This window comes from Crocodylus porosus, unplaced genomic scaffold (genome assembly GCF_001723895.1).
Source record: "Crocodylus porosus isolate Cpor-Errol unplaced genomic scaffold, CroPor_comp1, whole genome shotgun sequence".
Classification (NCBI taxonomy): domain Eukaryota; kingdom Metazoa; phylum Chordata; order Crocodylia; family Crocodylidae; genus Crocodylus; species Crocodylus porosus.
The window spans coordinates 5,346,499-5,371,096 of record NW_017728937.1 but is presented as its reverse complement, the minus strand read 5'-3'; the positions used below and the strand labels follow the sequence as shown (position 1 = coordinate 5,371,096).

Here is a 24,598-nt window from a genome sequence, read left to right as displayed (position 1 = left end):
TCTTGGCTTTGGGGAACTTTCCCAAAGATCAGGACTGGGGTTAGCCATGCCCTTGAGGGAGGTCTCACAGAGCAAGTCTAGAGCCCTGTTGAATTGGAAATGCCATGACAGCAACTTTGCTCCTGGGATTTCAGTGCCCAGACTGACCCTGGGTGGGTGACTAAACCTGGAAACAAGGAGAAAAGGAATAAAATAGCCTCAAATGTCTTAAGAGACAAGCTCCAGTGATGGACAAAGGGGAGCCCAACCTGTTCACTGAGCCCAGTACCCTCCAGGAAAGTCCAGGCGCCAGGTCCTCTGCTAGGATAAGTTGGCATTAGCCACACTGGACTCAGTGGGCACATCTACATGTGCAATTAATGAACACAAATAAACTCTGGCGCTTATTGCTCTGGAGTTTTTTGCTCCCAAGCATGCCATTTAAACATGCACCCAGAAGCAAAATACTCTAGAGCATATTGCTCCTGAGTTATGCATAGTATGTGGAGCCCCGTCATAGCAGGCCAGGCTGGCAAGGGACCCAGGGGGTCAGCCTGCCAGCCCAAGGCTGCATGCTTCATGTGCTGTGGAGCAGCTGGTTGGGGCATAGGATGCTTCAGCGTGGGGGCTGCCTGCTGGCTAGATCCATGCTTAAGCACTCTATGCCCTAGCCACTAGGACAGTGTCTACACGTGCACTGCTGTGCATGAGAAAATGCCGCAGCAGGGTAATACTTGTATTTACAAGTGCTACCCTGCTCTGCAGTTTATTAGTTTCATGCACCCTAATAGGGGTGTAGGTATAGATGTCAAGACATTTACTATGCAATTAGTCAACTGCACAGTAAACATCATGTGTAGATGTGCCCACTGAGGAAGGATCTGATCCAGACCAATCCAGTCCTGGAGGCAGCAGGCTATCGGTGGTCGGGGAGAAGGTTGGAAGGAAAAGTGGTTTGCTCAGCACCTGTGAATTGGGAGCAGATCCCAAGAGCAGGGGTAGCAGGCTGCAGGGAGTGCAAAGGACAGCACGGGAGTAAGACAAGGCAGGTAGAGAGCAGGACTATGAGACAAAAGGTGCAAAAGGAGCTGAAACTTGAAAGAGGGGGGACCCTGCAGTTGAAAGGAAAGGAAAGGAGAAGAGCAATGGGATTAGTGCAACAGGGAAACAAGAACCATCTGAGGGCAGCATTGGGCTGGCTAGAAAGGGCAAGACAGGCCCAGACCAGGCTTAGCAGCAGAGCAATTTGGTGATCTGTCGGGTTTGTCTCCCTGCAGATTTACCTGTCCTGGAAGAGTGGCCCTGGTGAGGTGAAGCACTGGAAGGACATGATTGCCCATCCCCGGCAGGCCGTGGCACAGTGGCACCAACTGAAGGCCTGAGTGGCAGCGGCCAAGGACTCTGTCTGGGTTCCACCGCTCCGAGTCAACGTTTATTGGCCATGCTCTCACCACTTTATGCACAACCAAGGTGCCCAGGCCTCCCTCATGGGGAAGAGCTCAGGCCTGATGAGGAGCCATGGGACTGAAGTTGGCGACGTTTCCAAACTCTGGGAAGCGGCGTTGGCGCCCGCCACGCCCCATGGGCACATAGCCCCACCGGGAGCATCTTTACTGCCCAACTTCCTGCTTTAGCCTTTCCTTCTGACTCGTAATGTGAAGAGAGAGTGAGAAAGAGAGAGAGGAGACCCCCAAGCAGCCCTTTCAGAGGGCAGGAGCCTGGGTGCTGGTTGGTTTTAGCTCATGGAGGCAGGGAGGGGCAGAGAAGTGGCATTGGCGCGACTGGCTCCATGAGGCAGCAAGAGGAAGAGACCTCCAACAAGTTCTTCCAGCCAAATACCTGTTGGGAGTGCTCCCCTGCTCCATTGTGAGGAAGCCTGTGCCCCCTCAGCCTGTGGAGGTGGGCCAGTGACCTCCATCTCCTTGAGGTCATTTCTTTTTAATTCAATAAAACTTGTAAGAGTAATAAGAATAATATAAGTAATAGCGGCTAGAGCCTTCGTCCCGGCCGGGGGCAAGGGAGAAGCTGCACTGCTCCAATGGCCTCCTGTGCGTTTGCTGTGTCCTTGTAAGCGTGTCGTAAGTGTCACACGTGTGTGTGCAGGTCGCTCACGTCTCACTCTTTTTCTCTCTCTCTCTCTCTTTTTCTCTCTCTACCCCTGCCCTGACCTGCAAGGTGATCCCGGATCCTGTTGGAGGGCAGTGATTTCACTGCAGATGTCTTTTTTCCCTTCAACTGGCCGGTGGGTGAGGCTGAATGGAGAACTGATGCCACAGGGGAAAGAGAGAGCAGGGTTGGTCTCTGCCACCATCAGCCCCATCGGCGCTCGCCAGGGAGAGAGAGAGGGAGCTGCAGTCTCCTCCAGCCACTCAGTGGCACGTGGGATTGGAAGCCATGACACACAGGTTGTTAGCCAAAGTGGACTCATTTTTAGGGCTAGTGAAAGCTTAACTTTAGTCGCCCGCTTCTCTGGTTGATGAGATGTGAAAGGAAAGTGCCCAGGTCCCCAGCACCACCTGAGAAAAGTTCCCTCTCTCCTGTTCCTCCATGCAGCTACCAGCCAACCCTACCCCAAACAGTCCAATCCCCAGTGTCTAAACCAACCCTGCTGCCCACCCAGGTACCAACCCTGCCTTCATGCCAGTGCAAGGTGCCCACTGCCCTGCCAGAACTGAGCTGCCCCTCCGAAGCCCCTTTGCCCACCTCCAAAGTCCCTCTTAGGTCCCAACCAGCACCTACAGCCCCCTCCACTCAAGCAAAAACTAAGGGTGCTGTGTGCGATGGGGCAACTTCCTCTCCCTGTGTAGTAGCTAGGTTTGGCCACCCTTCTAAATCAGGTCATGGCACCCCAGTGGGACAAGTAGATGTGAACTGGGAGTGCCATGGTGGGGCTGAAGTAGCAGGAGCCTACTTATAGGATCACTGTTCGGGACACCTCCCCATGGAGATCCGTTCAGCCTAAGCATCACCCAGACCCTCCATGCCCACTGGGGAGGCAGTTCAGCACCAGGAACCACCTGCAGAATTGCCAGGGAACAAAAACAAGAAGCAGTTTCTGAGCATGGGCATGGACAAGACAGGGATGGTGCTCTGAAAGCAGAAAGACAGGGATGCTGCCAAAACAGCAGCCAGGCTAATGCCTGTCAGGCCAGGAGATGACCAGCCTTCCTGCTTCTACCTGCCCTATGATCAGGAGTTGAGCCTGAGCACAAGCATTCCAGAGATGCTGCTACACTACTGCCTGCAGCACCCAATGCTAGAAGATGCTGGCTCTAGCCTTACTGTTGAATGCCCTGCAGCCAAGGCTGCTGCCTGCTCTCCTCCAGCATGTGGTGCTACGGTTGTTTGGCCCACTGCCCCTACAGCATCCCTTGCCAACCCCTGCATCATGCCCACCCTTGGCACTAAGTCCACAAACACCTCCCTGCCTAACAGGCCCCTCCCAGTCCCTGTGGAGCTGCAGTCAGTCACAGGATGCCCGTTCCAGCTCCAGGGGGTGGGCATCCCCTGCTATACAGCTAGCCATGGTGTTGCTCATCCTATCTGCTGTCCATGGGTGAAGGTGATGCTTGGCACTAGGAGCTACTGAGCAGCCAGTGACAGTCGTGCTAGGCAAGTAACACTTGATTGAATACCAGGGGCCAGTCTCCAAGAGCTGGCTCTGGATTTGGTGGGCAGTAATAAAACCAGAGGGTATTGCATGTCTGCCAAGTGCCCACCAGATGGCGCCCTTGTACCATAGTCAGGGATGCACTGGGGCACTGCATCAAGCCATCCTGAATGGGACAGGATTTAAATTTTTCTGTAATGAGATTTCAAGTCCATCCCATCTGGCAAGAAGGGTTGCTGGCCAGGCTCAGCCAGGCAGTGTCCCCGAGCCTGCCACCTTGCCAGCTGCCCTCAGATCTGAACAGGGAGCTGCTCACTGAATTCCCACCTGAGCAAACACACCTCAGTTCCTCAGGCTGTGTGAAAGGCAGGAGACCAAGCAGTACTAACCTGGCCTTCGCTTGCCCTCTGGCTAAGCCTTGCTCCTGCGCAGTGGGTGGTGTGACATGGGTTATGGGATCCTGCAGCCCTGGCTCATGGAAGGAAGGGACCCCTTAAGAGAGAAACCCAGAGGGAAGAGAGATCCAGGGGAGAAGAGAGAAAGCCCTTGCAAGGAGAGGCCCAGGGCCCTGAATGGGTGGGCTGCATGGTGTCCTGGCAACAAAGACAGGATCAGAGTCCGGGGCAGGCATTGCCGTTGATACGTAGGGATATAGGAGCCAGGGGTGAGAACCTGGGGGTGTGGGGGAGAGGTCAGGGTTGTGCAGTGGAGCGATAACTGGGAGTAAAAGTGCCCAGTGGGGCTCTGGGGATGATAGGTAGGGGCAGAGGTCTTGGGGTAAGCATTGGGGCTGTCAGGTGGGCTAGGAGGCCTGGGAGAGTGCACTGAGGTTGATTAGTGGGGACAGCGGGTGTGGGGAGGGGCTCATAGGCTGATCTGTGGAGTTGTGCCTGGCTGGCTGCTGGGGGAATGAGTGGAGGGGTGAGATGAGTTATGGGGTGCTCAGGTGCTGGGGGGCAGATAAATGTTTGAGCTGCCATGTGCCAAGTATGACCAGAGTACTAGTCAGTAATGTCTCTTCCCCTTTCTCCATTGCTGCTTCCCACCCCCGCTGCCACCTCATGCTGGCTGGATTCCAGTGGGAACTTCAGGAGCTGAACAGCCCTTGGCCCCATGGCCTGGGAGGACTGTGGAGGGATGCTTATAGCAACCAGTGCTTCACAGTGTCCAGACACCATGGCTGGGATCTCAGTGAAGTTGCCAGGGTGAGGGGGAGCTTCCTCAGACCTGCCTTTAGCAAAGTCCAGTCTGCCCCATGACAGCCTCAGCACACTCTGGCCTGGCCAGGGGGTGAGACTCATGCAGGTGTGTTTCCCTGCATGACAGCAGCACCTATTCATTTTCCTAGTGAAGCTTTAGAGCCTCTTATGGCTGGGGAGATCAAGGCAAGAGGAAACACTGGGTCCACCCATGGTGGAGATCATTAACGCCAGTTTTCTTCTAGTTCCACCCTTGCTTCAGGCTTCAAGTTTTGACATTGTTATTCTCAAGTGGTCTCCAACTGTATGTGGCATGGAAATCACACAAGGTTTGTGGCTTGATCTCCTAGTGAGGGGCAGCGCCAGGTATGTACTGTGCTCCTTTGCAATCTGGCAGCAGCCTCTGGTACTGCAGACCAAGAGGTGCAGTTGATCACAGCTAGGGCTAATGTGGTGGCTCTTATGTGAAGCCTGGCAGTAGGCAGTTGCTTGACTGACCCAAGAGCACACGCAGGTGGGGCCCTGCAAAATTGCAATAGGTCACTTCTACTTAAATTTGTTACAAGATGGGCCGTATCATTACACTGTTGACACAGCACTTTCTGTGACCCTACCAGTAAAGTCCTGTTTGGAAGTGCTTTCAGATCACTAGTCTTCCCTGAAATCTCAGACCTCGCTGGTAGCCTAACACATCTGTTATTCTTCTGCCTGTGGTAAGACAATTGGGGCCATCTCAATTGGACTTGGACAGGTTTTCTAGCATTTCTAGTCTCCAGACTGGGCTAGTGCAGTGCCATTTCTGTTGAAGATCATCTGGACACTACTGCTGGGGTGAATATGGCTGCTTGCTTAATTAGCTAGGTTGGGCCCAATGAGAACATCACACTTGTTCTTCCAGATTCCTAGGAGCCCCTCAGTGTGATTCAGGGTGTTGACACTGATCTGTAACTCCCAACCTGGCCTAGACCTTGGCTCCCTGCCAGAACCAAGAACATTTCCTGGTGCACCATTGCGTCACTCCCAGGTCACTCGTGAGCTGAGAACATCTTGGTTAGAATAAAGGGCGTTCTCAATGGAGGGCACTCAGAATTCACTTCCCTTTCCATCAACCCAGCAGAAACCAGGGCATTTCACCCTTTGGGGTTGATGCGCGAACCATCTATTCTCTCAGGCCCTTCCTGAGTGGGGGTGGCTCTTAAGTGATGTACAGTAGTTAGCCTATTTTTAGGGAGTAAGAGTCTTCTATTCTGTTGATGTAGTTGCTGTGTGATGGTATTTTTTTCTAAAAGATGTACAGGCGCCTAGTAACATTTGTGATAGGCACATTTTTACCAGTGTAATAATAAATAGGTGGGAAGGCTGGGAGAAGGCTCCAGGGTAATGCAGGGGAGAGAGCTCATTGGAAGGGTCGATGGGTTTTGTGTTCTTTCTTGTTCCCCCATGTTGTGGCATCACTTCTTCTCAGCTGAGCCATTTCTTCAAAGCCTAGAGGAAGTTTTGATAGATTTATTTATTGTTGGGGGCGGGGCAGGAAGAAAAACCATTACCGAGAGAAGGAGATGGGGAGAAGCCATTTAGCCACCTGACCCATTAGGTGAAATAGTTACTGACTTACTAAAGAAATTAAAACCAAAACTGTATCTACACAGGCAGGGCAACCGCGTCTTTTTATTTTTTGTGCTCTGCCGCTCAAGCTCTCAGCCAATCAGATGCAAGGAAACTTTCCAGAGGGATTCTTTTTTGGAAAGGGGGACTTTCATGTCAAACACATTTGAAAATACGTAACTTCCTGTCTCAGTATTTGGTGTGATCTGTGGTTAAGCAAGAAGATTTTTTTTCCCTTCAGTCTTTTTTTTTTTGCCTCTCCCTGAGCCTTCAGGAGAGTCAGAGCTAGAGCTAGTCAAACTATGTTATGAGTAATTTTTGGTCTAAAGTTAGCTGCTTTTTAGAGTTAGCCAATTGTTCATGAACTACATCCTCATAGCTTCTGAAGTATATGTTGCTTGTAAGGATTCACCATAGCTTGGATAATTAGTAGACTGCCTCAACTCCTCTCTGTTATTCGGTGTGTGTAATTGGTCACCTAAATAGCATGATAACTGTTTCTTCTTCACTGATTGGATGACCAAAACGCTTTCAAGAGAAGGAAAAAATGAATAAATAAACCTCCTTGGATGTATTTCTGCACCACACTGTGCTAAAATTGGCCTTTGACCAAACACAAATTATGGGTAATACAACACCATGAATCAGAGTGAGCTGAAATGGTCTCTTAGTCCCAAAAATATCCAAGAATCAGAGTTTGTTTTTTTCCAGTTCTACCAACTCCAGTCATAACTCTGCCACTGTTGCATCACTGGCTGAACTCATGCTTACAGTTATAATGCCGCAAGGTTGCTTTCACTGGACAGTGGAAAAAGCAAAGGGGCAGGCTTCTTATTCAGATCTCAAAGAGCCCTCACAATTAGGTTTAGGAAAAGCCACAGGGCTCTCCACTATGAATGAGAGACAGGCATGGAAATACAGGTCCCTATTCCACTCAGACACTTAAGCTCATGGGTAACTCTCAGCATGTGTGTAAATTCATGGGGAAAAGTGCATATGCTTAAAAGCTGGTTTGGCACCACAGTAGAAATAATAGTCACAAATCAGAGAGGTATTCTGGGTCCAAAATAACCTTTATTGTCCCCATTTTCGTGCAAGGAACTTGTTTGGGATGTGATAGCAAAGGCCAGTTTTGCCCAGAGCCACAGTCACATCACAGCCAGCCTAAGCCCAGCCAATTGACTTTGGGAGTTAAAGTCATCATCTGTGGAGGAGTGAAAGTGAGATCAACGCTGTGGGCTGTGTGTCTTCGGAGAGTCACTGCTCAACTCTGGTCTGAACTATGACTCTGCAGCTCCCAAGAGTCTCAGTCAAACTGATTCAGCTCTTTCCAGCACACCAGCCAACCCAGCCCATGTAGTCGGGATGAGGAACCGAGACTCCTGAATTCTATTTCCACTTCCACCGTGAATTCACTGGATGACACTGAGCAAATCACTGCACTCAGATACGACGCTGTTTCTTCCTCTGTAAAATGAGGATAACAACACTTATGATGTAGGGCTGGACTCATGAAATACAGAGAGATACTTTACGGTGAAGGGCCAGGTATAATCCATGCCACCGAAATCACGACATTTGTTCTTCCTGTGTCAGCCATGTGAAAAACATCAGCTAATGCCCCAGGAAGATGTAACACTATGAAAGCAATCTGATTATGCACCAAACCGAAGTTTTGCCTGTGATTGAAAGTCCCTCTTCAAAGTGCTGGACAATCTTGACAGAAGTAATAATAATAATTTTAAGAATATTTGTATTTTTATCATATTCTCTCTTTTTTTTATATAAAAGAAAGAGATTTATAAACCTGGTGGAGGAGGGGAACACAAGCTGAATTGCTTTAATCTGGACCGGCAATGGCAATGGTGGCTTTCACTGGCTCATGACAGGTTGGGTAGTGGCATAGAGGGTACAATATTCGCTATTCATTTAATCAGGCAGCAGGAGTCTTATGGTTAGAACAGAGGGGAGTAGGAGCCAGGATTCCCAGGATCTATTCTTGGCTCTGCCACTGACTTGCTGCATGACTTTGGGCAAGTCACTGAACCTTTCTGTGCCTCAGTTTCCCCGCTTGTAAAAATGGGGATAATAATTCTTCCCTACCTCACAGGGGAGTTGTGAGGCAAATCTGATCAGCCCCAGACTCTGATCCCCTTACTCATGCTGAGTAGCTGCAGGAAGTCCCATTCCTTTCCACGGCATTTTTTAATGGGGTGAGGTGCTTATTCCACACAAGCTCCAAAAGAATCGGAATCTGGCCCCCGGCAAAGCCTTTGGAGATCCTTCAATGAAAGACTCTGTAGACCTGCAAAACACCACTTTTGACCGAAAGGCCTCCTCACCCGCATTCCCCGTGGGTTATCAGCTGGGGATAACTGCCCTGCCCTTCCTCCCCCAGGAGTGGTTTCTTTTCTATGATTGGATTTATGGGAGTTGTGTGTTCATTTTTAATTCTAGAGCTCTTAGCTGTATCTTGTTCAGGTATCTCTTCTTCATGTGATGATAACCATCTAACTGGTATAGAAAATACAGGAAAAAAGAAAAAAAAAGACTAAACCGTAGACGACTTATTTGCTAGCGGCAGTGACAGCAGCTTGACTAGATCCTGCTGCCACCTCATTTCTGTCGTGTTTGGTTTTAAAAGATGTTAAATTCATTGGGCTGACGTATTTTATAATAAAACAAATGGAGAAAACACACATACACACACACACACAAATAAAAGGAGGAAAATTAACACTACTATTAAATAAAAAGCCAATGTGATTTCATCATCTTGGATGTCTACGAGGTAGGAGCAATTTCTTTGCAGAATCATATTTTTGGAGAACTGGTCCCTCAGTTTGTGGAGGAGGCCCCTGTTCTGAATAATAAAGGATAGTAAATAACTCCTGTCTCCAGGTTATTCATTATACACTTGCCAGGGAGGCAGGAGGATGAGGAGGCATCAGCCTGACAGCAATTTCAGCTGTCCACAGAACTGGTGACAAAGTCTGCCAGGACATGGCACAGCTATGTCAAAGGGATCGGAGAGGCTACACTATTAGGTGACCTGGAGTGCTGTGCAAAATCCACCTCCTTTCCACAGTAAGTATCAGCTAAGGCAAAGAGGAGTCAAACTTGTCCCTCTTCATAACAGTCCAGATCCAGATGCAGTGGCAGCGGCAGGGCAAGCGGGGCTGGCGGCACCAGGGTTAACAGCCATTGCTTGCCCCTCAGCATTATGCATCCCAAAGGGCTCTGTACCCTGGATTTTGGCAGCAGGCCCTGCCCCGACTCACCCCACCCCCAAATTCCCAGCACCTCTGAGAGCCCCGTGCACCAGAGAGACAGCTCCTCATGCTGTACTTTTGACACACCTGAGCTAAAGGAACAGCTGTGGTACCAAGATGTAGTGGCCCTCTAGCTTAGACCCACTACCTCCCATAGATGGGCAAGATCAAGATGGGGAAGAGTCCCTGCCTGCCACTTCCTTACTTTTTTAATTAATGTAAACTGCCCCCATTTTCAATGGACCCCACTGATCTGGTTCCCTTGCTAACCAAGCTAGTTCCTCTGTGTTCCTATAGCACCTACCTGTCCATGCATCTGACCCCCGGCAGCCAGTCACCCTACAGATGAAATATTGCCTTCACCCACATCTGCTGTAAACCTGCTTCTCTTTAGGTTTGTGAATAAGCTCCACACACTCACTCCTGCTCCTTGCTTGTCCACCCAGGAAATGAAGCAGTGAGGACACCCTAGGATGCAACCCCAGCACCATCCATAAGACCTGATTTTCTGACACAGGCCTCATCACAGGTGACTGGTAGGGGTGGCCCGTGCCCCACTCCCCAAGATTGTCTCCCAACTTGGCACTGCTCAGGACAGAAAACTGCGGCCCTGCATAGCTGGGCACAGAGGCCGTGACTCTTCCTGCAGGACCTGTGGCAGCCGCAGTTGAGGGTTGGGCGGGTTGGGGCCACCCCCCCACACAGCGGGTGGAGGTAGCTTTACCTGTGTTCTGGCCAGTGGTCCACAGTTTTCGGGGCTGGCCACTTCTAGTCCGCAGTGTGCTCCCTCTCCCCTATCCCCCGGATTCAGGACACACCAGTCACCCCTGGCCCTCACTGCCTCATTTCTTGGGCTTGACCTATGAAGAGCAGGAGAGGGTGGGTGGATGGGCTTTATTTCCTTAGTACCATGACTGAGCAGAGTGATAAACCAGTGGTACTCAACCTCCAGCCTACAGCCCAAATCCAGCCCACAAGAGTGTGTCATCTGATCTGCAGAGCTCCCCCTGAGGCCAGAAATTTGGCAATGAGGGAACAATGGCAGCATTAATTTCCATGGCTTCTGGAGTCACAGCAATTAATACTGACACCACTCCCCTGTTGGCCAACTTCCAGGCCAGTGGGCCAGATGAGAGCCCTGCACCATTTATCCACCATGCAGATGGCCCTGTGCCATGCATCCGGCCTGAGGGGACAGACAGTTGAGCTCCACTGGTATAGACATAATCATACGGCCTCGAACCTTGGCAGAACAGCCATTCGTCAGTCTTCTAAGCCCCTTTCTGCACCATGGAGAGAAATATTTAGGGAGATGGAAAGATGAAAAATGTTGGAGATAGCTTAAGACGCTTTAGAAGAAGAGCAGGATAGCTGGGAGAAGGAGCAATGATTGGTTTGGGGAGCTGTACAGAGGGAAAGGAAACCGCTCTTCAGCCTGTGGGACACACTCTGAATGCCTGTAGAGAGTTCAGCATACTACTAACGCTATATACAGAGCACTAGTAACAAACAGGAGCAGCATTGGCTGGAAAAAACAAGTGTATTCCTCCTGTCCTTTGTTTACCCTTGCCAAGCTAGGTTTTTATGTTGAACTCCAGGGACAAGGAAAGCTTCGCTCCCCAATTCCACTGGGTACCAGCGAAGAGCAAGCTTAGTGCAGCCAGAAACACTGAGACCTAGTGCTTAGCCCACAATCTACTGCAGCAGAACAGGCTGCCCTCGTTGGCACAGCAATTAGCAATTTTGTTTCCACTTAGGCCCCTACTAGACAACCGTATGTTTGCAAGGAGCAGATGGAAATGACAGTGTGCTCCAAACAACTGTGCCCCTTCTCAGCACGCTTCAAACAGTCCACAAAGCAAGGCACCGTGTCAATAACAACCAGCAGCCCAGCAAGCTGTAATGCAGATGATTTGCAGATGATTTTATTGGCTTTCTAGCACCCAAAATAGGCTGGAAAACTGCTTGTGGCTCAGGAGCATGAAAGATTCAGAGAACTTGTAATGCTGCTGCTTTCTGGGTTCAACAGAACAATACCTGAAGAGGAAAAGCGCTGCTACTGTAGATGAGACAGAGATGGAGCGAGTGTCGAGGTAACAGAAGTTATTGTGATTAATGTGAAGCATATGTTAGATGTAAAACAAACCCAGTTTTGTTAGACTACACCCAGTGGTGCTCAATGTTCTGGCTCTGTGGGCCAGATGAATGATACAGGGCCTGATCAACCCCCGTTCACCAGGATTAGGCCCTGCACTGCCTCCACTTGGCCCCACATGCTGGGATTGGAGCCCCACACCACCTCTATCCAGCCCCACATGCTGAGATCAGGCCCCAAGGCCTTGCACTGCCTCTGCCCAGCCCCAGGGCCCTGACTGGGCTCCAGGGCCCTGCCCAGCCTCCACATGCCAGGATCAGGCCATGCACTGCCTTGCAAGTCTGATCTGGTGCTGAGGGCCAGATCTGGACTACACAAGAAAAGAGGAAGAAACCTGAGGCACGTGAAGAACATGCAAGTAAATTCAAGCAGTTAAGTGCTCAAAGGAGAAAGAGGTAAGTTAGAACACAGACAAGTGTTCATTGCCAAAGACATTTAAGCAAGGCACAGCAACTTCATCCAAACCACTTTTCCTCAGCACAGAAATTGTGCAGGAAGCAGCCACACTAATGCAGAAATTATGCATGGTGTAATAAAAGGAATTGCTTTTCTCAGGCCTGCAAATCTGACACAGACAGAGCCAGGCTTGTCATTAAGCCACAGGTGACGGAATGGCATTTCTGACAGCAATGAGCTTTTGATTTATAGTCGGCAATAACAGTGCTTGAGAAACAAATAAATTATGTCCGAGCCAAGCATCTACTGATCTCTCATTAGGCTCAAAAACATAGTACGTAAGGTTTAACCTTTGTGACATAGCCCAGTAAATTTAAAATCCTAGCATACACTGTAAAGCATCATCCAGCATCTGACAGCTATGGACGACGGCCTTGTCCAGCACAAACTACTGTGGGGACTGTACCTATAAGTGAACCTTTGTGACGGATAAAGTAGCTTCAAAACATCAAGATTTTATTTTCTTTAAGATTTTTTTTCTGCTTGGGTTTTATTTTGGGAGAGGGGTGGGTTTTTTTGGAGGTTTTGCTTATTTGTTTTGGAGGGCATTTTTTTTTAATATTAGGACTTCAGACCTATACAACTCCATAGTGATTAGAAAGTAAACTTAGGGAGTGAAAGGTGAGAAAGGACCTGATCCAGAAATCACTGAAGTCATTCTCCTCATCTGAATGGGCCTTGGATCAGGCCCCCAGTAAGAGAGGAATGGAGGATATTGAGTTAGGTTCTTTAAAACATTGTAGTTCTATTACTACTCCAATGTCTAATGAACAGGCTGGAGAGAGGGCGCTGTTGAAGATTCCCCTTTCATTAAAGTGTGAGAATGAAAAATAGACATTCTCTACCTAATCTCCAGCAAGACCAGAGTTGGCAGTCCTGGTACTTCACATATCCAGCATCAGAAGCTAAAAAGTACAGAAGCCCGATGTGTGTGGAGTCCTTTGCAGTTCCTTTAAACATAGCAGTGCGAGCAGCCACGCTTATGCCTGTTGTAAGAATTCAGAGGCAAGCAGTTCTGGGCCTGGAATCAAGTTTGAATCTGAGCCCAGACTCTCTGCTTCACTGAGCATCTGCTCAGCCAGGGTGGGGAGGAGATAGCTCTGGGAAAGTAGTTACAGCTCCATGATTGTCAGGAGGGGAAAAAAAAACTACCCATAGCTACAGGAAGGGCTGATCTAACCTGTACCAGCTGAGCATGCTCACAGTGCAGCAGGTTCAGGCCAAGCCTTTGCACAGCCTCTCCTCTCTCTAGCACACCTTCTTCACTGGGACTGAAGAGCCCCTGCCAGCTGAGAGGTGCCCCATGCTGAAGAGTTTTGTCAGCTGACAAGACTGGGCTGCTTTCCAATCCCTTGAATGTATCAAATTGGTGCTATTTGTAGATCCAGTGGGCTCCACTCAGGTAAATATTCTTTTCATCTTGATCCAGCAGTTGGCCCTAGTATTGGCACACCAAGAAAAATATCACCTACAGAATGAAATTGCCTCCAGTGAGAATTAGATCCCATGGGAAAAAGGATTGTCAGTGCAGTGCCCAGAATTACTACTTGGGTTAATTTACCAGCGAGAGGAAAATCCCGAAGAGGAAAACACAGGCTGAGTAGTCAAAGCTATAGGTGAGCAATACAATGTCTACCTCATGCTAAACTTTGAAAGCAATGGGCCACCTCGTCAGCTGGTGTAAGTCAGCATAGGTCCACTAAGGGTTTGACGTGTGACATTATGCCCACCAGGTCTCATTCATTCAAAATACCGAGATGCCAAACCACTGTATTAGGCACCATCTAAAGAGTCATCATGATTTTTTTTCAATAGATTTTGACTAGTACAAATTCTTTTGCCCATGTTTTGACAACGCCATAGCATAAGATGAATTTCCAGACCAGACTGATGAGACACTTGGAAGACTCAACAGAGCTGCAGTCACTGTTCATGCCATCTGAGTGTTTGGGGAGTTGAAGGAGCTGCTGAGATCACATGCCAAAGGCACCCACCTCATCCCAATGAGAAATATAATGTGTGTTCCAGAAAATGCCATCCTGCAAGTAAAATCAAGCTGGTTCTGGCCTAAGTCACGACAGCGATGAACAAGGAGCCAGCATAGAACTACTGTAGACAGCAGCCACATCTATGCAAGACGCTGACTGTGCAGTCATTACTGTTACAGTTGTTACATCTTTATGTCTTTTGTCACAGTTGTTGCCACACAATGCTACTGCACAATACTATTAGGCTACTGGGCATTCAGCATCTTGTGTAGACACAGACAGTGTGAATTAATCCTTGGTCTATTAAGCCTAATTTGTCCAAGTCTGTATAAATCTCACATGAAATTAATGCGCTGCTCTGGTAGCTACCAGCCAAAGGCAAGTCATTAGTGCAGACAAAGCAACATAGCTTATATACACAAGGCAAAAAAGTATTTGAAAATGGAAGAAATTTGTGTTCACAGATACCAGATAAGAATCAGACCCAGGGCCTACTGACTTTTATCTACAAATAGAGGCATTTAAGAATGAATCCTGCTCTGCTCTTCCAGAATGGAAGTCCTTTCCTCAAATATAGATAATGATGTCCATGTTAAGAGTTAAATTCAGGAAATAAACACTGTCCAATGTCAGGCTTGACTTCCACTTTATCACCCAAGTGAAAAAGATGCCTGTGGAAAACATGCTGTTAAGAAAAAAGCACCACTGATAGTAGGGATAACATTAGTGAAAGAAATTGATATTCAAGGCTACATATTAAACACTGAGAATCAAAAAGTGATCAGAAAATGACAGGCAACTAACAGGGATGAATAAAATAAACCTTCAGAATTAGTGAGAGGGAATGGACTGCATGCTAATAGAAATGACCCTCTTTCATCCCAGAGTAATGGAACCATGTACATGAATTCTCAGTTGTGAATGGTACAATCTGTAAAAGCAAGAAAAAAGGAAATGCCTTATCTACAGTTCCCTCAAGACACAGGGACAAAACATCAGCTGATGTAAATTAGTGTAGCTCTACTGAAGGCAGTTAATACCAATGGAGTCACTGGCCCATATAACTGAGTGGATTAATGATCCTGTGTGTGTATATCCAACACAAAGCCAGAAGGGAAGTCTCCTAGCTTTGAAGTGCTGAGAAGTTAGGTACCTGTTAAAGGATACTCACACGCCATGCACCCATTTGAAACACACTTACTGCTTAGGCTGCTTCTCCCTGTTTCCTGGTCAGTTCCTTTTAAAGAAGGAGACAAAAATAATCCCAACAGCCAATTAAGAAAACCAATACAGACCTCTCACCATTGTGAGGAGGAGGGGTGAGCAGTAATCCACTTCACTGAGAGCAACAATTACAGGCAAGTCATTTCCTATTCTCCAAAGATACCATCTCATTTGATTCCCCTTTTTGGATACTAAAATAAACTTACCAGAAATTAGAGGATATAATAACAGAGTAATAACAAAGGATGTGTGTCGTGAAAGGTAATAGATTTTTACACATGAAAGAACAAGACATGGCTGAAAAATCCAAGTGGAGGACAATTTTGAAAGAGATCCAAATGTCAAGAAAGGTCTAGGTAGCCAGAGAGTCGTGGCATCCCTAGCTTGGTATTGACTCGTAGGTCAGAGAAGGGCTGTTGTGAAAAGCCAAGCTTAGCAATACTGCTCAGTAAATTATGTGGAGAAGGCTGTGATTGATGATTGCTTTCAAAACTACTTTTCCCAGAAAGGATGGGGCTTTGACAGGTCATAGCAGAAAATCCATCAAAGCCATTCAGACACATTCTCTTGGGAAAAGCAAAACCTGTCAGACCTGCATCCAAAGAAACCTGTTGGACAGGTGTCCAGAATAAAATCCAGAGGAGAGAGAGCACAAAAGCATGATGCCAAGAACAGTAATGCTGTAATGTACAGAAGGACAAGTAGAGGTAAAGAGTTCTGAGAAATGTCTTACTCATGCACCGCCCAAAAAAGATGCCCTGCAAAGTGGTGGAAATAGGCCCCTCATCCTGCATGGCCCAGGGATGCAGACAACCAATCTGCCTTTGCCTGGATATTCCAAATGGAGCAACACCACAGGAACTGAATCTCCAGTTGTCTCAGCAACACCAGCATGTGAACACAAACATTCATTTCAAGATAAAAACAGCAAGGAGCATTCATCCAAAGAACCAGTAAAATATATTGGACCAGAGTAGCTCAAAACTGCTGCAGCCTCACTAAGAGCCAGGGCAAATGCCACCAAAGAGGCACCAAGTCCTCAAGCAGACATGTCAGCATCAGTGAAGGCAGTCAGGAAAACCATGGAATGCTAAGAAGGAACTGGGCACTATGAACTGGGGTCTCAGCTGCTGGTAACATAATCTCAATGGTGGCAGGGCACCAAGGATACATCTACACTGCAGAATGCAGCACAGCCTCCTGCAGAGATTCATAGGCTAGCTGGCTGCACATGAGCTGGCTCATGTATTGCATGGCAGCAGGGAGCCCTATACAGGCTAATTTACCCACCAGTAAGGTGAAGTAACCTACATGGCACTCCATGCTCCATAACCAGACTACTTTGGGACTACAGCTAACTGAAGTAGCTCAACACTAGGGGGTAGACATTCTGTGAGATGTGTTATTTAGGGAGAACAGTCATTCCATATGCATTTGAACAAGCTCTCCTACTGAATTCATGAGTAGACAGAAAGGCAAACAGATATTATGACCTACTTGTTCATGTTGTACATGTCAGCAAGTGGGCCAGTTTGTCCAATATATCTTTAAGATAGACAACAAATACAAAAGTGGCAATGATACCACATGAAAAGCCAACAAGATTACAGTGGACTATTGGAGTTGTTTGCTTATGTGGAACATCACGGGCTATAAATATGCTGTGGATTATTATGGTGATGTGTTGGAACCAAAATCCTTACCCCTCCCCAATCAAAAGTATCATAACCTGAGAGCCATATTTGCTAGACATGGAATCCCAGAAGAGAGTCACTAAGACATCATCCCACATTATTCTGGAAAGGAATCTACAAAACTTGTCAATTCATGAGACTGTAAAAATTTTGCATTTAAACTGTGTGATCCAAAGAACAACAGTGTTGCTAAGGAACCTGTTCAAATTACATGATGTTGGTCAGAACCAAAGTTGATGACAAAGACCTCTTCTTTGATCTACTATCAGAACTTGCCTATTAACTTTAAAGCATGATTCTCCTCCTGAATACATCTGGATTGTTTCTGTGTAAAGGGCTGAAACAATCTGTATAAGGGATGGTTGTATGAAACCATTATATATGTTATATATGAAATAAATCAGTGTAATGGGTGTTTATCTCCAATTCAAATAATTGTTACAACAGAAATTGTATGTATAAGAGTCTGAAAAGAGATGTAACAAAATGTGCTACTCCTCTGCAGCAATCCTGTTACTTATGTTTACACTAAGTCCTTCCGAATCATGCCCTTCTAGAGAGGCTTCCTTTCTGCTAGGGAGCCTTATGTTTGCAGTCAGCAGGAGCAGATGGAAATAGAAACGTGCTCCTAACTGTGATTAAAACAAGACACAAAACACTGCATGCTGGATAGCTGAGAATATGCTGCTTATATATATGCAAACCCTATGCTATATACCGTGACCCACAAGATGCCCAGATGCCAAAGATACTTGTAATTACTGGCAAGGCTGTTGAGTTTCACTCAGTTTACAGAAGCGCAAGATCATTTCAGACCAGCTACAGATTCAATAGCTGTGTTACTGATTCCTATTACAAAATCACTCTCCCTGAATCGCATCTCATTGCTGTTCTTTCTGGATCACCTCCAACTGATGGCCCCTCAGGCCATGCAAAATCAGCAGACTTATGTTTCAAGGGAAGCACAGTGGGAGTGACAGATAGGAAGCAGCCCCAGACAGGAGAAGCATGGGGCGTACAGGCTAAAAGCCTGTCTAAAGAACTACAGAAAAAATGTGGCCACCTAGGAACCTGGTGGTTGTCACAACATTAAAGCCAATTAGACCTTCTAAGCAATTGCTGGACAGAATTCAGATGTTCTTCTCCAAGAAGCATAGGCCTCTTAGTGCCTTGCTACAGAGTAACTTTAGGTGGCTTCTGGAGCTCTTAACCTCTGAACTGGTTGCACATTAACAACTTTAAGTGGCTTTAAGCACGCATTATTCATCTTAAAGTTACACACTCCAGGGCAGGATTATCTCTAGTCCACCTATTTTTGCTTCTGTGCAATGCCCCTTCCCCACTCTGAACTCTACTGTCCAGGGGGTGGTTCTGGCACCAAATCAGTTCCCTCCGCCCAGGGGTGTGACTTTCCCACCCCCCAGAGGGGCAACCCAGTGCAAACACTCAGCAGAGCACATGCACCTTTGGTGGAACTAAAAGAGAGCTTCTCCCAGATGTCTGCAGTAGAGTGTCAATGACTCACAGATGAGCATTTGTGTTTTCTTTCAGCAGAGGGCAGCAGTGCCCAAACATGCCAATTTCTATATATGCATATACATTTGAATGCTAGTGCCCTGTATTTCTAGAACATTTCATCCCAAAGACCTTCACAAATAATACAATACACACAACAGCAATGAAGCACACCCACCTTTCAGGTAGAAGTTAGAAGCCAGCACACTGGAGTATTGAGAAGCAGGACCAAGGACCTAATCCTACAATAAGCATGGTGGGAGCTTTAGTGTCCTATCAAAGCAGTCCTTGGTTTTCAAGGTCTGAACTGAGCCACCCACTCAGACTACTACATGTGGTTGGATTTCTCCAGTTTAGGGTTACCATATGTCAGGGTTTTCCCAGACATGCCTCTTTTTGGGTCCTCCGATTTCTATCCAGACAGTTTTTTGAAATAGGAAAAAATGTCTGGGATTTTGCTCTGCTCAGCATCAAAGTTTTTCCCAGTACTTCCTGGACAGCTAGGAGATGCTGCAGGGATGCGGGGAGCAGAGGGATGTGGATTGGGAGTGAGGGGCACCAGCAGAGCTGGGAGGCAGGGCCTGCAGGTCAGAGTGAGGGGCATTGGCAGGGCTGGGCAGGCTGTGGCCTAGGAGTGAGGGGCATGGCGGGGGCACAGACTGTGGGATTGGAGCATGGAGCACAGGCAGTGCCAGGGGGTTGCAGATTGGAAGTGAGAGGTATCAGCAGGGATTGTGGGGGTGGGGGAGGTGGGGAATGGACTGTGAGGGGGCAGGGTACTGTGGGTCAGGAGTGAGGGGCATCAGCAGAGCTGGGAGGACTATGATTTGGGAATGAGGGGCAGGGGTAGGGCACGAGCATATCACTGGCCCCCTACAATCATGTTACCCACCCACCCTCATGCCCCGACAGGTGTCCTCTTTTTTGAAAATGGAAATATGGTAACCCTACTCCAGCTAGGATGCCAGCCTCTAGTGCTGGTCCACCTAACTGGATTGCAACTGACACTTAGACAACAAGGTCAGTGTTGGAGAACCTCCCCCAAAATGGCTGGCCAGACCCTAAGTATGGAGTTTCACAGTTCAGGAAGGCTGGACTGAAAGAGAACATGGAGGTCATGGAGTCCAGTCCCTTGGAACCACGGGCAACCAAGGCATACAATCCCTTTCACCAACTGACCAAGCTCCATCTTAAAATGAGTAAAATCTTGAAACTATTCTATATTGTACTTGACACAGTTTGCCAACTGCTGTGGGGAAATGGAAGTAACAGTATACAGGAGGGTGAAGGGAAGGGGCAGAAAGATTCCTGAGCTCAAAGCAGCACTGTAGTAAGACTCAAGAGAGCCGAACTGTCAGGAGTTACCCCCTGCCCATGCTTCCATTTCAGTATAACAGTTAACTTCTTCTTCTCCCAAACATAGTTTCAACCAGATTCTCTCTTCTTCTTTATGTCTGCCCCCTCACCTGACTTTCCAACCTCCCCTCATGATTTTCTGGCCCAATACCATGGGTACACAGCTGTGATGTCACATTCTCACATGCTTTCATAGCATCTGATGAAATGAGCTTCAGCCCATGAAAGCTTATGAGTGCACATATGTTTACTCTCTCTATATATATTGTAGATAGATAGATAGATAGATAGATAGATAGACATACATACACACACACACATACTCTCTCTCTCTCTTTGGTTAGTCTGTAAGATGCAAGTCTACCCTGCCTTCTACATCCTCAGGAGCCATGAGGACTTTCTTAGTGATCCAGAACAGGGGAATTGAGAGCATCATAATAGAAATAGTAAGCAATAAGGGTCAAAAGAAAATGGAAACTGGGAACTCAGAGAGAAATAGGCAATAGTTTTTTGAAAGGCCAAAAAACATGGCTCCCATTAAAGGCCAGCTATAGACTCAAAGTGATGTAATTTCTACCTCTCCCATTTAGGGGCCACTTCAGGCCAGGTCAGCCTCCACTGAACCCCACAAGGGTGTTCTCAATGGTGCCTCTTCCACGATGGCCTGTAATGGCAGCATGAAATTGTCAGGGCATAAAGACACCCCTCCCACTGTCCATAAAACAATGCCCTGCCTACCCTGAAACTTCTGGAGCATGGCAACAGGTCTACAGCTCCTGCACTGAGGGGTGTCCTTTGCAGGGGTACGCAGTGAAAGGATGAAAAGAGGAGATAAAATGGTGTACGAACAGAGACACAGAACAAAGCTGCTCCTCCATACATCAGGGACTTAGGCACAACAGTAATTAATAATTATAATAAACCCCCAAAAGTGATACAGACACAATGACAGAGCAAGGCAATGAGCAACCCTGAGAAAGACATCCTGTTCCTGATACCAGCACTGGTCTGATGAACCTGTGCCCCATGTATCTGAACCTGCTCCAGAGACTTATTACTGCAGTACACCTAGAAAAGAGCAAAAAGGGATTAAATTAAATCCTAAATTAAATCAAGTGTTACTGTGATCATATGGAAGCAGAACACACACTGAATAATAGATACGTTGGTCTCACACTAACACAGTAAAAAGGTTTGAGTTGCCTGCTGAAAACTCTACAGGCCTCTAAAATTTACTAGCTACTTTTTTCACATTACTAGAGCTATATGGGTGTTGAGGCTGGGGTCTAGTGTTTGTTGCACAGACAGTATACTGAATGGTTGAAGCGTGATGGCAGGGCCATCAGAGCATTTTGTTGTGACTTCAGAAACATCAGATCAAGGACTCCTCCCCAAAGCTGGCCCCAGTCAAATCACCTGGAAAGAGGTCATTGAGGCTGGGGAGTCAGGGACAGCCAAATGGGGTGTTATCATATACCTCCTTGCATGCCACTGGCTATAAAAAACATGTCCTTATCCACAGCAGCCTGATGGGCAGGCTTTGATGCATACAGCGGGGCATGACTCCTACAGAAACCTACACCACAGTCCATCCTATGCAGACAGCATTCCTGCATTTTGTAGACACTAGACGGAACTCTAAAAGACAAATCTATCGGCTACTGAGAAGAGAAAAATCAAAGCACGTGCAGCTAGATTGCTCTAAATCCCATCATGCTAGCAGAACACCTACAGTACAATATGTAACACAGACCCGAGATTCTGCCAAGTACTCAATCAGTGATTTCAGTGTGGAAGTAGACACCAGGACACATTCCACTGGAAACCCAGGCATGGGCAATTTTGTAATGGCCAAGACAGGGGAGCCTGAAACAGACAGGCACTTTTTGTCCTGCTGCATGAAATCCAAAGAGAAAAGGACTTCCTCAAGCAATCAGCAATAACCAACCTCTTTGCTGCAAAGCAAAGAAGAAAAAATAGCATAACTTTGAGTGAAAAAAAGAGAGATGGCAGAAATGCCTTACCAGCACATGGCTGCCACCACAGCATCCAAAAGGGGCTGGAATATAAAGTAAATGCACACTATAAAACCCTGTAACTGCTCAGAAACCACATCCAAGATGAAGATACTAAATGTGTATTCACTTGAGTGATGCTTGTGTTCTTTGCCAGGTCAATAAAGTTACTGAGATGGAAGGTGGTCTAGGAGTGAATGGAGCAGAGAAAGGTGAGGAGGGGAGATGGAAAGAATAAGGGACACTGAATTCAAGATGATGAACACAGGTAGTGGATTTTAGCGCAGGGAGAGGGAGGAGGAGCAGAGGTGACAGAAGACGGCAGAAGGAGATGCGGAGGGGAATGGAGGGGAAAGGAAGTGTGGTAGGAGGAGAGCAGAGTCCAGAGCTGGGCAAAGGAAACAGGATTCCCTAGAATGTTAAAAATAACGCAGTTGTCTGAGAAACCAGTTCTTTCACCAGGAAATATCATTCTGTTTACAACACTCTTTCAAAATAAACCACCCCAGCTAAGCTGGTTTCCTCCTCCCCAAACAGCCTCGCAAAGAATCAGCCTGATAGCCTCTTTCTCTCATACCGTATCTTCTCAGTTTTTGTGCATTTTTATTGCTTAGATTTGGTACAAATCTAGCTCACGGGGCGAGGCAGGGGAGATTGAGCCTGCCACCCCCAGGAGGAAAGGGAGAGAGTCCTGCTGCTGCCACCCCATTGCCCCAGACACACACAGTCCTGGTGGCCCAGTTCATACCAGCTTTTCCTTCTGTGCCCATTTAAGGGAATGGAAAGTCCAGGCAGCCTGTGAAGCAGCACACGGAGGCTCCTTTTCCCACCATACAAAGAGCAGAGGCAAAACCCTTTCCAGGACAGACAGTGAGCTCTGCGCACAAACAAGGCTTTTACATCAGCTTCTTTTCAAACCTGACAGCTGGAAGGAGCAGCTCGGGGGAGGTTTCTCTCCAAGTCTAATTCCAGTAGCAGGGTAGGAATCTCTGGGACGAGAAAAGGTTTTACATTTATATTCAAACCCTGCAGCCCTCCAGGGCAGAGAGTCCAAGGGAAATAATTTTAAAAAGCATGGCTTTTTCCTATAATGCATCCAAGGCCCATTGCGATGGGCCAGATGCTTCAGAGCAGGATTCACGTTTAGGTACGTAGCAGGCAGCCGCCATTTGTCATATCAAAGTCGATTCAGAATCATGCTTCCACCACAGGATGGCTACTTGGAGGAAGCCAACACAGCTCGATACCCCATTTCAAATGGGGAACATCCTTCCAAAGAACTGCACTACTGGGATTATCCATCGCTGCAGCATTGTGTGTTCCCCTCCCAATCCCCAAGCCCTGTGGGTAGGCAGGATGTCTAAAAGGGTACAGTGATTTCCTTGGACTCTGGTACACAGACAGTGGCCCTCTCTGCTGCCCCGGTCTGAGCAAAGAGACGGTGACCCCTTTGATCAGTGGGATGTCACTTGAAAGGAGAGAGAGACTCCCTGGACTGGTGGTCCTAGGTGGAAATTGGTGGTGCCCATGGTGGACCCAGAGAAGGTCCCAGCCCCTTGCAGGTGCACATGAGTGGATCCCACCAGATATTCTGAGCCACAACCCTGTTTTCAGAGGTACTCAGCTCAGGTCTCCTCTGGAGAACACTCCAAGGCAGAGAAACTGCCCTCAGCATCCTCCAGCAGAGAGGAGTCATTCTTCAGGGCCCCCCGCACAGCTTCTGAGCCATCCTCCTCCTGCTCCTCCTGCTCCTCCTGCTCCCGGAGGCTCTGGAGACGCTCCTCCCTGGCCTCCATCAGCTCTTGGGCCCCATCGCCCACCAGGGTGACAGAGTCAGCGACACTGGGCGGCGCTTTCACCGGATTGTGGTCATAGGAAAAGAGCCGCAGCTGTTGCAGGTGGGCCAGGTCTGGGAACTCGACGATTTTGTTGCGGTCGAGGTCGAGGATGTGGAGCTGGGACATGCGGAGCAAAGGTGGTGGGAACTCCTCAAAGCGATTCCCATAGAGCCACAGGCCCCGGAGGCCAGACATCCGCGGCAGGCCGCTGGGCAGGGTTTTGAGCCTGTTGTCGCCCATCTGCAGGGACTGCAGTGCTGGCATCTGGAGCAGGGCCCGGGGGAAATGGTACAGATAGTTGCTCTCGATCCACAGGCAGCGCAGAGTCTGCAGCTGGGCGAACTCTGCCGGCAGCCCAAAGAGGCGGTTGCTGCCCAGGTAGAGGCGGGTGAGCCGAGGCAGGCGGCATAGCCCCTCAGGCACCTCCTCCAGCTTGTTGAAGTCCAGGGCCAGGATGCGCAGCTCCCGCAGCTCCTCGATCTCCTCGGGCAGCTCGCGCAGCCCCGTGCCGCTGATGTACAGCTTCTGCAGGCTGACCAGGGAGCACACGGGGCCTGGCAGCTGCTTCAGGTGCCGCCCGCTCAGCTCCAGCATCTGGTCCCCGCCTTTCAGCTGCTCCTCGGCCGCGGAGGGCAGCCGCTCCTCCCTGCCCGACGACCCCGCGCTGCCCATCCTCATGGCCCGGCGCTGCG

At 48.2% G+C, this 24,598-nt stretch overlaps 2 protein-coding genes across 7 annotated transcripts in view; one reads left to right on the top strand and one right to left on the bottom strand.

The window, feature by feature from the left end:
- Positions 1–9,102, top strand: part of SYT7 (synaptotagmin 7) — a 146,921-nt gene extending 137,819 nt beyond the window's left edge. For all 6 annotated transcript variants that reach the window (XM_019547316.1, XM_019547317.1, XM_019547318.1 and 3 more), the window contains one exon: positions 1,257–9,102. In XM_019547316.1, coding sequence (XP_019402861.1) covers positions 1,257–1,361 — 105 coding nt within the window. In that variant the 3' untranslated portion in view covers positions 1,362–9,102. The remainder of the gene's footprint in view (positions 1–1,256) is intronic.
- On the bottom strand, positions 6,637–24,585 carry LRRC10B (leucine rich repeat containing 10B). The gene is made up of 2 exons (XM_019547322.1): positions 22,817–24,585; positions 6,637–7,860 (listed from the first exon to the last, which is right to left on the bottom strand). The coding sequence occupies exon 1, from the start codon at positions 24,582–24,584 to the stop codon at positions 23,694–23,696; it is 891 nt and encodes a 296-aa protein (XP_019402867.1). The 5' UTR covers position 24,585; the 3' UTR covers positions 6,637–7,860; positions 22,817–23,693.
- Between the last annotated feature and the right edge of the window lie 13 nt (positions 24,586–24,598).

What these genes read in the sequence shown, in the direction of transcription:
- LRRC10B (XM_019547322.1), bottom strand. Translation starts at nt 24,584, where the DNA reads ATGAGGATGGGCAGCGCGGGGTCGTCGGGCAGGGAGGAGCGGCTGCCC.